General features: G+C 36.0%; 1 protein-coding gene across 2 annotated transcripts in view; it reads left to right on the top strand.

Annotated features, from left to right (window-relative positions):
• Nucleotides 1-14399, top strand: part of Rrm1 (ribonucleotide reductase catalytic subunit M1) — a 48182-nt gene that overhangs the window by 6335 nt on the left and 27448 nt on the right. For both annotated transcript variants that reach the window (XM_010603160.3, XM_010603159.3), the window contains 5 exons: nucleotides 670-847; nucleotides 3659-3759; nucleotides 5830-5889; nucleotides 6805-6844; nucleotides 7377-7539. In XM_010603160.3, the coding sequence (XP_010601462.1) occupies nucleotides 670-847; nucleotides 3659-3759; nucleotides 5830-5889; nucleotides 6805-6844; nucleotides 7377-7539 (542 nt within the window). The remainder of the gene's footprint in view (nucleotides 1-669; nucleotides 848-3658; nucleotides 3760-5829; nucleotides 5890-6804; nucleotides 6845-7376; nucleotides 7540-14399) is intronic.

The raw sequence follows: 14399 nt of genomic DNA, 5'->3' as shown, positions 1-14399 counted from the left end.
TAGATTTAGAACTTCTAGACTATAATTAAAATAAGAGAGTGTTAATGTTGGGATGAACTTGAGACCTCATCCTATTTGTTTGCTTTGTTTTATATATAAGAAAAGTCCAAAGAGAGAAGGGGTGTGATTTGTTTAAGTTAATGGGAGTTTAAGGAGAAGAACCTAGATTCTTTGATATTCTGTTTCTTGATGCAGTACTACATTTCCAAGTGCAAGTGTGTTATAACAGACTTCAGTTTCCTAAGATAGACTGTTGAATAATTCTGGATGCTACTAGATCAGGCATAGTTTGCACACAGATGTTATCTTACTCTGATTACTTGCCATATAACACTAAAACAATATAGAGGATTTCATGCATCATACAGCTTACCAGCTGAATCTGGACAGAAAATAATCAGGAGCCAGTTAGTTCCTGTCTTGGCTTCCCAGAGTGTTTCTAAATGTTAAGCTTAGATTTTTAAAAAATGACTACTTCTTCATTATGTATGTAGTATATACTTTCTAGCAGTTCAACTGATTTGTGAATTCTTATTACTAAGTCTCCCACATTCAAAAAGATGGTTTTTCAGAAAATGAAGTTACATTATTATGTTTGTTGTTTCTTAATTGATCTTCAAGGAAGCTGTTGTTTCTTATAAAAGCTCAAAAAAGCTCTTGTTTTTGTAGGCTCAGATCACCATGAAAGTAATCCAGGGCTTGTACAGTGGAGTCACCACAGTGGAACTGGATACTTTGGCTGCTGAAACAGCTGCAACCTTGACTACTAAGCACCCTGACTATGCCATCTTGGCAGCAAGGATTGCTGTGTCTAACTTGCACAAAGAAACGAAGAAAGTGTTCAGTGGTGAGTCTGGGTGTAAAAGGAAGAATCTAGTATTTTCAGAACATTAACAAGGGTAATAATTACATATGAATCTCAAAGATCACATCTTATTTTATTTTTATTTATTTATTAATTTTATTGGTACCTTTAATTATACAATATAATGACATTCATTGTTGGAAATTTGTACCTTTATATAATTAATCTTGTTTATTTTTCCCCCATTCTCCTGGCCTCCCCTCAACCCCTCACTCCCTCCCTATCTACAAAGACTTTGTTTCCATTATTTTTCATTTTCTCCTATTAATTCCATTCCCTTTTTTCCTTTCCCCTACCCCTCCCATTTCCCCTTCCTCTTTGTCCCTTTTCTTTTTATTTCACATTATCTGTTATACCTTTTAGTCCTTATTTACACTTTCAGTTTCTCACACTAGAGAAACTAGTCTGTATTTACATGTGTGTCCTATTTATATCATTTAAGAGTATCACCTCAATGTGCATACATTTAGCTAGAAATGTCTCTAATTTCTAAGTTTTTATGGCCGAGTAGTATTTCATTAAAAACCCCACATTTTCTTTATTCAGTCTCCCATTGATGGGCTATTGGGCTGCTTACAAGTTTTAGCTATTACAAATTGTGCTGCTGTGAACATGGGTGCACATATATCACTATGGTGTGATTCTTTTAATTCTTTGGGGAAGATACTCAGCAGGGGAATAGCTGGATCAAATGTGACTTCCAATCGTAGTTCTTTGAGGTATCTCTATACTGCTTTCCGCAGGGGTTGCACCAGTCCATGCTCCCACCTGCAGTGGAGCTGTGTTCCTCTTTCCCCACATCTCCGCCAGCATTTGTTATTCACATCTTATTTTATTTACTTATTTTTTAGGGGGTACCAGGGATCGAACCCAGGACCTTGTGCTTGAAAGGCAGGCAGTGGAACCACTGAGCTAAATCCCCGGCTTCACATCTTAGTTTAAAAAGCAAAGTGTGCAAAGTAATGGCAGAGAGAGAACTAGAACTCCCTATTTCTCAATGCTTCTCACTTGCTACGTGAAAGGGTTAAGAAATCCTTATTCTTTCTTTTTTGATCACTCTTTAGGCAGATGTAATGCTGATGTGGTTTTGAAAAAATGAATACTGTAGTATTTATCTACAAGTTCTGGCACAAATTATTCACAGCATTTTGATCACCATTAGCAAACACTTCAACAGTCCCTTTTTATAGCTCGGGAATATGGGCAAAGGAAGGTTAAATATTTTGTTCCATATATTAGAATCCAATTGGTACACTGTGATTAGAAATCCTTTGACTCTGTGGGGAAAAAGGAGCCCTGCTCCACTGTTGGTGGGAGTGCAGACAGGTGCAACCACTGTGGAAATCAGTATAGAGATACCTCAAAGAACTAGCATGAGAGATCCCATTTGGCCCAGTTATTCCCATTCTGGATACCTATGATAATAGCACTATAGTTTGTAATGGGTAAATCTTGGGAACAATTCAAATGCCCATCAACTGATGAATGGATAAAAAAAGGTGTGTGTGTGTGTGTGTGTGTGTGTGTGTGTGCGTATGTGTGTTTTAATACAGTGGAGTGCTACTCAGCAATAAAGATAAACTTGCCCATCAACTGATGAATGGATAAAAAAAGGTGTGTGTGTGTGTGTGTGTGTGTGTGTGTGTGTGTGTGTATGTGTGTTTTAATACAGTGGAGTGCTACTCAGCAATAAAGATAAATTTGAGACATTTCTAGCTAAATGCATGCTCATTGAGACCACACTCTTAAGTGAAATAAATCGGACACACATGTAAATATCACATTGTCTCTGTTGTGAGAAACAAAGGGTAAATAAGGACCTAAATGTATGATAGATAATGTGAAATAGGAAAATATTGTTCAAAAGGAAAAGGAAACTGGGTATGGGGAAGAGGGAAAAGAAAAAAAAATAACAAAAGTGGGAAAAAAATGGAAACAGCTTTTGTAAATGAGGAGATTTGAAGGGAGGGGAGGGGCTTGAGAGAAAAAGAGGAATCAGTGTATATCATGTACAGGTACAAATTCCCTTTGATGAGTGTGATTGTTATATATATTTAAATTGTACCAATAAAATTAATTTTAAAAAATGACTAAAATATTTACACAATTTTTTTAAAAAAGAAACCTTTTGACTCTCAATTTCAGAACTGTTGTATGAGGCCTCAAAACATTATATCCTCTCTTTGCAGTGGGTTTATTGTGAAGATGTCACTTCCCCTGAAATTGATCTATAAATTCATTTCAATCCCAATCAAATTATATCTGAATCTGTATATATGTAACTTTTATGTGTAAATACAGAGGGCAGAATACTGCTATGATGTATTGGGAAAAGCAGAGTGAAAGAACTTACTAAATGTATTTTTATAGAAGTAAATTTCTTGGGATGATAGATTTTGAGTTTTGAGTTTCTGTTCTAATAGAAGAAAGAAAAACTGATGAGAAATGATCATAATTTGTGTTTTATTACTTTCATTTAATGATTTTCAATGTGGGTGGATATCAGAATCATCTGGGAATCTTTTTTTAATCTGCCAGAGCTTATATTTAGCCTCACTCTGGAAGATTGTTACCTTGTGAGGCAGGCAGCAGAACCACTGAGCCAAATCCCTGGCCCAGGAAGATTGTTACCTTAAATGTATTAGTAGTATATGTCTATTCAACATGCATATGTTTGTTGAGTACTTTCTACCTATACACTGAAGTGGGTTGGGATGAAAAAGATCCAGAACTACTCTTTTGAACAATTAGTTATTAAGTGTCTTTGACATTTTTAATTTAATTTTTTCTTAGATGTGATGGAGGACCTCTACAACTACATAAACCCACATAATGGCAAACATTCTCCCATGGTGGCCAAGTCAACTTTGGATATTGTTTTGGCCAATAAAGATGTATGTATATTTTTCTGGTGGAAATTTTAAATAGATTTTTTTAAAAGACACAAATTTAAATACTACAAAAAGTATTGACAATAACAGATTCTCTCTCCTGCTCTGAATTTTTATTTTTATTTTTTTTACTAGAAGCAACTTCATTGTATCTTCTTTTTTTTGTAGGATAGGGGACTGAACCCAGAACATCTTGCATACTATGCAAGGTCTGTACCTTTGAGCTACACATAGCCAGCTTTGCATTTTATCTTTTTAAAATTTTTAAATGTATTTTTTCTTTTAAGACAGGATCTCACTATTTATTCCAGGCTAGTTTTAAACTTACTGTGTAGCCCAGGCTGGCCTTGAACTCACAGTGATCCTTCTATCCCAGCTTCCTGAGTATTGGGGTTATAGTTGTGTGCCACTATGCCCAGCTATTTTTTTGGTACTGGGGATTGAACTCAGAACCTTGTGCTTTCAAGGCAGGTGGCAGAACCACTGAGCTAAATCCCTGGCCCCCCAGCTATTTTTAAATGTTTTTTTTTCAGAGCTACTCTGTATATTTGTATACTTGTGTATAAGGTACTGTACGTACTGTTCTTACTCATGCTTTTTTACACTTTCAAATATACCTTAGAGATTGTACTATATGAGTCTTTGTGAATTTACCCTCTTCTAACAGTGGCGTAACATCTGTTTTATAGCCATATTGTCATTGTACATATAAATAAGAATTCTTCTGGCGATGAATATTTGTAGTGCAGGCTGGCCTTGAACTCACTGTGTAGCCAAGGCTGGCCTTGAACTCTTCAATCCACCTGCCTCTGCCTCCCATGTGTTGGGATCACAAGCATGTACCACCACTCCCAGCTCATGTATATAATCTTGAAGACAGGTTAAAAACAACAGCAGCAAAGTCTGTGTCTGAAAAATAAATAATGAAAAAATAAAGAAATATTGATAGTCAAGTATTTTATGTCTTCAATATTCATTCTAGGCCTAATGCTCATCTTTTTCAACAAAGATACATTCAAGACTTAATTACTTTTTTGTGGTACTGGGGATTCAAACTAGGGCCTCATACTACTACTGAGCTACATCTCCAAGTCCTTTTTTATTTTATTTTGAGACCGACTTACGGCCTGGCCTCAACTTTTGTATCTGAGTACCTGGGGTTACAGGCATGTGCCACTGCCTGGTGAAAAAGAGTTGTTTAAAGGGACCCTCACCTCATGATGGGGACAAAACCCAGAGCCTTGTGCATTGAAGCCAGTGCTCTGCCACCGAGCTCTCAGCCCTCTGATTGCCTTAAATTTTACAGAAAGGGGAAACAAGGTCTCATACAGAGTTTTCTAACCCTTTGACATGGATCGATATGCACAAATGCTGTTAGTATTTTGAGAGACTGGCTTCACTTCTATTCCAAGTAATTATTTTGGGGCTGGAGTTAGCTCAGTGGTGCTGGTGCCTACCTCGGAAGCACAAGGTCCTGAGTTCAATCCCCAGTACCAAAAAAAAAAAAAACATCCCACATGATTATTTGTACCTAATTGCTTTTTTCTTCCAAATGGCTTTGTAGTCTGCAAAAATTCTCTAAAAATGACCAATTCTGCTATTGAAAATCTGTCACAATACTAAAACCTATGAAAAGATCATGGATTTTTGAGAGCATGTGATGCTGCTTTCTGTCACTGCTTACCATGTATATGATGTGCAGTTTAAAATGGGTTTATTTTTAAGGCAAACAATATAAATTAGTAAATATGTACCAGTACTTACTTAGACTTAACAACCAATCTAAAAATATGTTTAAGGAGAAAAAAATATGTTTAAGGATGATAATATAGCTACTTCCCTTTTTGGTAAAGATGTACTGGAAATGTAATTGAGTAATTTTGGAAAATTTCTGTATTTTTTGTTGTATTGTTTTCTAAATGTTGGAAGAATTTCTTTTCTATAGCAGTGAGACTTAATGTTATCTCTTTTGTATTCTGTGTCAATTTTAGTTCTTGAGGTGGGGTAAAACATCAGGTTTTGTGAAAGTAGGCCTAATTATATTAATTATGGATTCTTTTTCACTCCCATCAGCGCCTGAATTCTGCCATTATCTATGACCGAGATTTCTCTTATAATTACTTTGGCTTTAAGGTAAATAAATAATGGATTTTTGTTTGTTTGTTTGTTTGTTTTGTACCGGATTTGAACTCGGGTCCTTGCGCTTGCAAGGCAGGCCACTGAACCGCTGAGCTAAATCCCCAGCCCAAATAATGGATTTTGAATAGGTGGGAATTCCTCCTTCAATCAATCAGGGAATTGTTTTGTCTATATTTTGATGATACAGTTATTATAGTAATAAAGTTGTTGGGAGTTAAGATGGTCCTGGAGGATTAGTGGGGTTAACGTAGTGGTCATGGTTTGAATTAAGGCAAAGATAACTTACTCATTTATAGTTTTTGAATTTTACAGATATTGTATTACCTGAGGAATTACATAAATAATATGCCAAAATTATTCTTTATTATTCTGTTATTTTTGTAATAACTTTATTGAATCCCTACCATATGCCAAATTTTCTAAGTATTTTTGTGTTGATAGTACAATATACTGATTGAGAACATGAATGTTGGTATCATACCACCTGGATTCAAATCTCTGTCTTATTTCTTCTTAGGTGATTTAATCTCTGCTTCAGTTTTCTTATAATGGGGATGCTATAAAATTTGAATGACAAATTCTGTTGAGGGTCAAATATTAGTGCTTATATTAGTACCTAGCTTGTTATAAGTACTTTGTGTTAACCATTGAGATGATGATAATGCTAATACACTATGCTATAATATACACAAAGTTGAATTTTTCCAGAAATTTATATGCAGTCTTTCCCCAAACAAAACATTTGGTAATGTAGGTTGAAGTTAGGAGGAATAAATGTGGAATAAATTTCAGTTAAAATTATGTCAATATTGAGAGGATACAAATAGATCACCATATTATAATGGATAGGTCCACTGTGTCTTTAAGAACTGTGCTCTAAAATTTTTTTGGCTACTTTACTTTTTCTAGACTCTGGAGCGGTCCTATTTGTTGAAGATCAATGGAAAAGGTAAGAAATGGAAATGTATGTTATGTTTTCCTTATATTGAACAGAGAGTTTTGTGCTGTTAGCCTTAATGTTTCTTTTTTCTTTTTTTTTTTGGTACTGGGGATTGAACTTGGGACCTTGCGCTTGCAAGGCAGGTGATGGAACCACTGAGCTAAATCCCTGGCTGCCTTCACATTTCTATTTAGACTCTAAATAAGTTTTGCAGGGAGGTACTGGGGATTGAACTCAGGATCTTGTGCTTGCGAGGAAGGCAGCAGCACCACTGAGCTAAAATCCCTGGCCCTCTAAATAATATTTTGAACCTCAAATTTAGTTTGTGAATAATTGTCTTGCTGAATGGTATAAAAACCTTTGTTGGTCTTCTTTGTTTTTGCAATGCTGGGGATTGAACCCAGTGCTTCGTGTATGCTGGGCAAGCACTCTACCATTGATCTACATCCCTAGCTCTGATCTTCTGTTTTTTTGTTCAAACACATTTTAGCCTAGTTTTTCTGACATGTCTCATAAGTGAAATCTTCTGTTTTGTTTATAGTGGCTGAAAGGCCGCAACATATGTTGATGAGAGTATCTGTGGGGATTCACAAAGAAGACATTGATGCCGCAATTGAAACGTACAACCTTCTTTCTGAGAAGTGGTTTACTCATGCTTCTCCTACTCTCTTCAATGCTGGTACCAACCGCCCACAGCTCTCTAGGTATGTGTTACCTATAGTTGCTTTTAGTATGTTGAAGTGGTTTTTATGAAGTAAAAGAAAATAGGCAATTCACATTAAAAACATCACTGGCTCCTCTGATTAAATGAGATTTACATTCTGGAAGGATCTCTGAACACTGTGGTAAATGACTTGAATGAAGGCAAACATCTAAAGTTGATTATGGTGGTGGTTGAACTACTCTGAATATTCTAAAAGTCATTTAATAGTATATTTTAAGCAGGGAATTATGTCATATGTGAGTTACATCAATAAAACTGTTTAAAAGTAGGATTGGGAATATAGACCAGTGGTATAGTGTGTGCTTAGCATATACAAGATCTTAGATTTACTCCCCAGCACCATACACATACACACAAATGGTGATGCCATTTGCTGAGAAAGAGAACACTGATAGTCTGGTGATATGTAAAAAAATACTCCCATTAGCAAGTTGGTTTAACCCAGGAATTCAAGGATATGTTAACATTAAAAAATATTAATGTAATTAATTGCTTTAACATTTATATATTTAATGCCCTTTCATAATGAAATACTTAAAAAAAATACTTTAGCAAAATAGATACAGAAAATAACTTCCTAATGTGGCAAAAGATATCTTCTGAAACTTAAGTTTATCACCCCTATTCTCAGCATGTTGTAAGGCTCAAGCCAGCATTGTATGAGATGTGTTGAAAAATACAATGAATGTTTAAAGTTTTAAAAAAATTCTATTATAGTAAAAGCCACATTGCCATTTGTCCCCCTCAGAATACTCCCCCTCATTTTGAGCACACTTGTCCCATTGTTCTTGCTGCTTTCTGAATCATTTATGGAAGACCTCTTTCATGAGAGTTGTTGTGCTGTCATGGCTGCCTTGACGTCCTGAATTGATTAAAAATGTTAACCTTCCCTCATGCTCATTTTGAGTTTAGGGAAGAACCAGAAGTTACATGGAGCTAGAGCTGGTAAATAAGGTGGATGAGGACACATCATGTTTTTATGAGCCTGCCTTTCTGTTGGGTGGCATTTGGCAATAGCATTCACTGTATGTTTGATCAAACCTATAAAGAAACTCAAAAAAGGACTTTCAGAATTGCTTCAGAAAGTGGAAAGAATGATGGGATGAGTTTATTTGAAGTGAAAATGAGTATTTGGAGGGCAATTAGTGGCAATGTGTCTTTTACTATAATTTAAAAAAATTTAAACATTCACTTTATATTTTGACCATACTTTATAAAGAAAATATTAGAAATAAGAGAATAATTCACAGGTGGAATTTTTACATAGAGAACTCGAGCAGCTACATATTATTAAAATTAAAAAATATTTCAGCAGAATACCTAGATAATAGTTTACTATAAATTAATCAGTTGAGGGGCTAGGGTTATGGCTCAGTAGAGCACTTGCCTAGCAGGCACAAGGTTTGATCCCTAGCACACACCAAAAAAAAAAAAAAAATTTAGTTTAATTTTTACACATTAACAGTTAGAAAATGAAGTTCTAAAATATACTATTTATAATACTAGAAGGGACAAGAATAAATATAATAAAAAGATCTTTAAGGAGAATATTTTAAATCTTGACCAGAACACATTAATCTATAGATTCAGTATAATTTCAGTCAGAATTTCAACATGCCAATTTTAAAAATTATGTAGAAGAGCTGGGTGTGGTGGTGCACGCCTGCAGTCCTGGCACTTGGGAGGTGAAGCAGGAGGATCACTGTGAGTTTGAGGCCAGCCTGGACTACACAGTGAGACTCTGTCTCCAAAAGAAAAAAAAAAATGATGTGGAAAAGCAAAATCTAAGAATTGTCTAGAGACTGGTCAGTGATGATCAAGTCTGAATCTCTGGAACCTATAGATATGATTAAGGGTCTTGACGTAGGAGTTTATCGTGAATTATCCAAGTGGACTCCATTCCAGTCAAAAGTAACCTATTAAGAGAGGCTGAGGACAATATGAAATAAACAGAAGAGAAGGCGATATGAAGATAGAGATAGAAATTGGCTTTCTGCAGCCACAGCAAGAGAAAACCAGTAGCCACTAAGAGGTGGATGAGGCAAGGATCAGATGAAGACCCTGGAGGGAGTGTTCTTGATTTTGGCCTAGTGATACTTGTTTTGAGCTTCTTGCCTCTGAAACTGTGAGAATATACATTTCTGTTTCAAGTCACCAGATGAGGGGCTATTTGTTAAGGGAGCCACAGGAAACTAATAAAAATAGCAAAACAATTTTGAGGAAAAAGGTGAACCAGACTTCAGGACTACTAGCGTGGTAGGTGCCTATAATCCCAGCATTCAGGAGGCTGAGCAGGCTATAAGTTCAAGGCCAGACTGGGCTACATAGTGTGTTCAAGGCCAGCCTAAACTAGACTGCAAGAACCTATCTCAAACAAAACAAAAAAACTCCAAAAAACCACTTCAAGACTACTGTGATGCTGTAATGAAGTGGTAATGAAAACTGTGTCATATTACTCTGGTTTAGAGAAAAACTACTGGTTTATAGCAGAGAGCCCAGAAACAAACTCGTTATGATAAATAACAGGTCTCATTGCTTTAGGGAAATTGATTATCTTTCCAAGAAAAAATATATAATTAGATCTCCTTCCTTTGTGCCACATACCAAATAAATTCGGGAAAATAGTCTAAAGTCCACAGAAGTACATAAAAAGAAAATAAATACCTACTTTTCTCTTTGCTTTCAAGTTTTTATTAGGACTTTCAAGAAAAGTTTTAAAAGGACATTAAATACCTGTATCTCCACAACTATTTAGATTGAAAAATTACATTTTTCCATAAAATAATACATATATTAAAAATTTCATAAAATAAAAGGGGTTGTTGCTGGTTTTGTTTGTTTGTTTCTAGGTGTTTCTTTTTGACCAAGTTATTTGAAAGTGAGTTGCATGGCTGGGAATGTAGCTCAATGGCATTGTGCCTGCCTGGCAAGTGCAAGGTCCCGAGTTTGATTCTCGTATGGGTGGAGAAAGTGAGTTGCAGATATCATGGCTCAATATTTCAACTTACATTTTGATAGAATACATATTACCTTAGTGGTGAAGGATTTCTTGAAGAAAGATTGCAAAGCACCATGAAAGAATAGAAAATTGACTACATTAAAATTAAAAACTGAACCAACAGCAAAGTAAAATACAAATTTCAGACTAGGAGATGGTATTTGCACTGTCCATGGGTTCCAAGAAAAAGACAGAAATTCAAATAGAAATAAGGGCAAGGTGAACCTGGAGACAACATGGTGACTACTGGTGACCCCATAGGACTTCAGGGAGAAACACACCAGTGGAACAGACCACCGGACACTCTGGACTGCAGCCGCTGGTGGAGTTATCTGAGTTCAGACCTCATCCAGGAGAGGACAGTTGGCCAGTAACCACCCTGGAGAGGAGCTAACTGAGCTCAGAGCAGCTGAGTGTACTCCATCTAGTAGCTCCCTGTGTCTCAGTGTGGGTGTTGAGTTTAAGTCCGCAGGTGGCAAGAGAGCAGAGTTCAAGCTGGCAAGAAATACAAAAACTGTTGTAGGCTCAAGGAATCTGGTTCCAGACTTATAGCCAAAAACCAGCCTGAATTGCAGAGGAACTAAAAGGGGCAAGTTGGTTGGGATTATCAACTACCCCACTGTGAAGCTGCAGCAGGTTTGCTGGAATTAATCAGTGTGGCTCTGGACTCTGCCCACATTGCCTACCAGTGACAGCAGAGACACACCTCAAATTGGACTTTATTTTTTCTCTTTCTCTTTTCTTTTCTAGTTCTTTTCTCATTTTCCTCTCTGACTCTTGTTTTTTCATGATTTTTTTGAACATGGCTCCTGGGTTTTTTTGTTGTTGCTGTTTTTCTGTTCTGTTCTTGTTTTTATTTTTCCTTTTTCTCTTCCCCCTGTCTTCAACAGTTGCCTAAAGTTTGTCCTTCAGACTTGCTTCTGATCTCTTTCTCTTCTTCTATTTCTGTTTTTTCCCCAAAACTCTTTTAAATTTCCCCTAAGGGTAAAATCACCATATTAAGGGTTTATATATTGCATGCAATTTTCATATTCTATATTTTCTTGTATAATCACAACTTTAGTTCATATGGTTAAAGTAGCAAATTAATAGTTACCACAGTTTGTCATTTTCTAGGCTGTAGTTGATGTTGATTGTGCTACTTTAGCCAAGGTGACATAATTGTGCTAATCAGTTGTTCCTCCTGGTATTCCAAGTCTGAGATTATATAAGGGTTAAAAATAATAACAAAATAAATCTATACGCCAGTGCTGAAGAACTGGTGGCTGGGCCAATTATACAGAAGCTTTTCATCCCCAATAAATTGAAGAGGTAGGATCTTGCAACACTCAAAGCCCGAACCTAGCTATGGTTGGAAGACACTTCTGAGAAGTTGTCATTTCCTAAGGGTTCTGAATGCTGGCAGTAAAGCTCCTCGCCATAAGCAATGTATAAGCATCAACCCAGGAATCAAACTTAACAAAAAATAGAAAATGAGAAGATACTTAAACAAGATGTAATCCCCCACCAAAGGCAAACCTTAGGGGCAATGAAGTAACAGAACGAAAGCCACCCACCTGAACTCTGAAGTGATAATAGCAGAAGTAACAAAGCAGATAAATGAGGCTCTAGAATAAAAATCAAAGCGGAAATAATTTCCCAGATACAGAGATAGTGACAAATGAAAGACATGTTTAGTGACTCGAGTAGATGCAGACAAAAAAGTAGAGGTACTGAGGAACATGATGGGATCCTGCATAGGAAAGAAATTGAACACTTCAAACATATCCAGGAGATTAAAAACTCCATTGAAAGTATGCACAGCAGAATGAGCCACTGTGAGAACAATATCAGATGTAGAAGACAAGATTGCAGTTAGTGACCATTAAAAGAGATTTCTTAAAAATAGTAAGGGAATATGAGAAATCAATCCAGCAGCTACTAGGGGATGCAAAGAAGAATAACATGATTGATTGGAATCAATGAAAAGTAGGAGATAGCACAAATGATGTAAAAATTTTGTTCACAGAAGTAATGGCAGAAAACTTCCCAAACAGGGAAAAAGAATGTGACATACAGGAAAATGAGGCATATAAAACTCCAATTAGCCATGATGAAAAGAAAAATCTTTCCCCAATGCATATAATAGTCAAGATTCCAGAATTCAACACAAGAACAGAATATTAAAAGCTGTTAGAGAAAAGAAAGAAATCACCTGGAAAGGAAAACCCATCAGCATCAGACTTCTCAAATCAAGTCAAAGAGAACCTTGGAGTGAAGTGTTTCAAGCCCTAAAGGAAAACAATCTCCAGCCCAGATTGCAGGGTTTGTACCATGTGGTCAATGATTATGAAAAGAGATTTTAACTCCAACAGAATGAATCCACCAGGCAAGGGAAGAAATTAAACAGAAGAAAGAAGGAAGCCAACAACAGGAAAATAACATGACAGGTAAGACACGTGTGAGTCATAACCAGCAATGTTAACGGTCTCAATTCACCAATCAACAGGCTGGTAGAACAGATCAACAAGCAGGATCCAACAATGTGCTGCATACAAGAAGTACAATTCAAAAACAGATTCATAGACTGAAAATCAAGGGATGGACAGGGACGTGACAGGAACCTGGAAAAAAGTAGGGGTAGCTATATTCTATTTGTAGACAAAGTTGATTTCAAGCCAAAACTGATTAAGAGACAAGGTCATTACATCCTTGTAAAGGGAATAATCCAAGAGGAAGTGATTAACAATCAAATACATGTGCACCAAATAGCAGTGCATCCAAATATGTAAAGCAGGTATTAATGGACATGAGAAATCATATAAACACTCACTGTTGTAATGAGCCACCTTATACCCGACTGTCACAAATAGATCAACTAGTTAAATACAAAGAAATTGAAATTGTCCCATACATATTATCAGCCTATATAGTGCAATGAAGTTGGAAATCAATGACAAATCACAAGAATTTCATAAACACATGGAAATTAACACTCCTGTACAAACAATGGGTCACAGACGAAATTAAGAAATCAGTTTGTACAATTAAATAATGCAAATACAGCATACCAGAACTTAAGGAATGCAATGAAAGCAGTCCTATGAGGGAAATTTATAGTGGTGAATACCATATTAGGAAAACAGAGCAGGCTCAAATAAACAATCCAATATTAACCTCAAGCTTTAGAAAAAGGAGCAAATCAAGCCCAAAGCTTCAGCAAAGGAGGAAATTATAAAAATCAGCAGAAAACGCAATGAAGACTAAAACAATACAAGGGATCAGTTGAAGAGTTGGGTCTGTTTGTTGGTTTTGGTGCCAGGGATTGAACTCTAGACCTTGTGCTTGTGAGGCAGACAGCGGAAGGAGTTGGGTCTTTGAAATAATAAAATTGACAAACCCTTAGCCAACCTTATCAAAAACAAAAAGGAAGAAAAGACTCAAATCTATGCAATTAGGAATGAAAAGGGTGAAGTTACAATGGATCCTGCAGAAATCCAGAAGATCATCAGTACCTACTTTGAAAACATATATTCCTATGATAATGAAAATAAACTAAGGCTACATATGTCAGTAGGAATTAATTATTATAACAATATTGAATTAAAAGCAAGTTGCAGAAGAATAAATAAATATGGAACCAGAAAAGCTTTAAATGTAGAACCTAATAAAAATGCATCAAAATGTTAGGTGATTACAATTAGCCTTTATTTGCACTGTCTAATTTCTTGAAGTAGAGGCAAGTACAAAATATTTGTTATATTAGTTTCTTTATCTGAATATTTCATAGAAAGTCTGTGGATAGAACACTATTTATTTATTTGGTGCTGGGGATTGAACTCAAGACCTTGCGCTTGCCAGGC

The sequence above is a fragment of the Fukomys damarensis genome, unplaced genomic scaffold (assembly GCF_012274545.1).
Source record: "Fukomys damarensis isolate Sample0158 unplaced genomic scaffold, DMR_v1.0_HiC HiC_scaffold_16, whole genome shotgun sequence".
Classification (NCBI taxonomy): Eukaryota; Metazoa; Chordata; class Mammalia; order Rodentia; family Bathyergidae; genus Fukomys; species Fukomys damarensis.
Note: the sequence above shows the minus strand (reverse complement) of the source record. Positions and strands in the feature narration are given on the sequence as shown.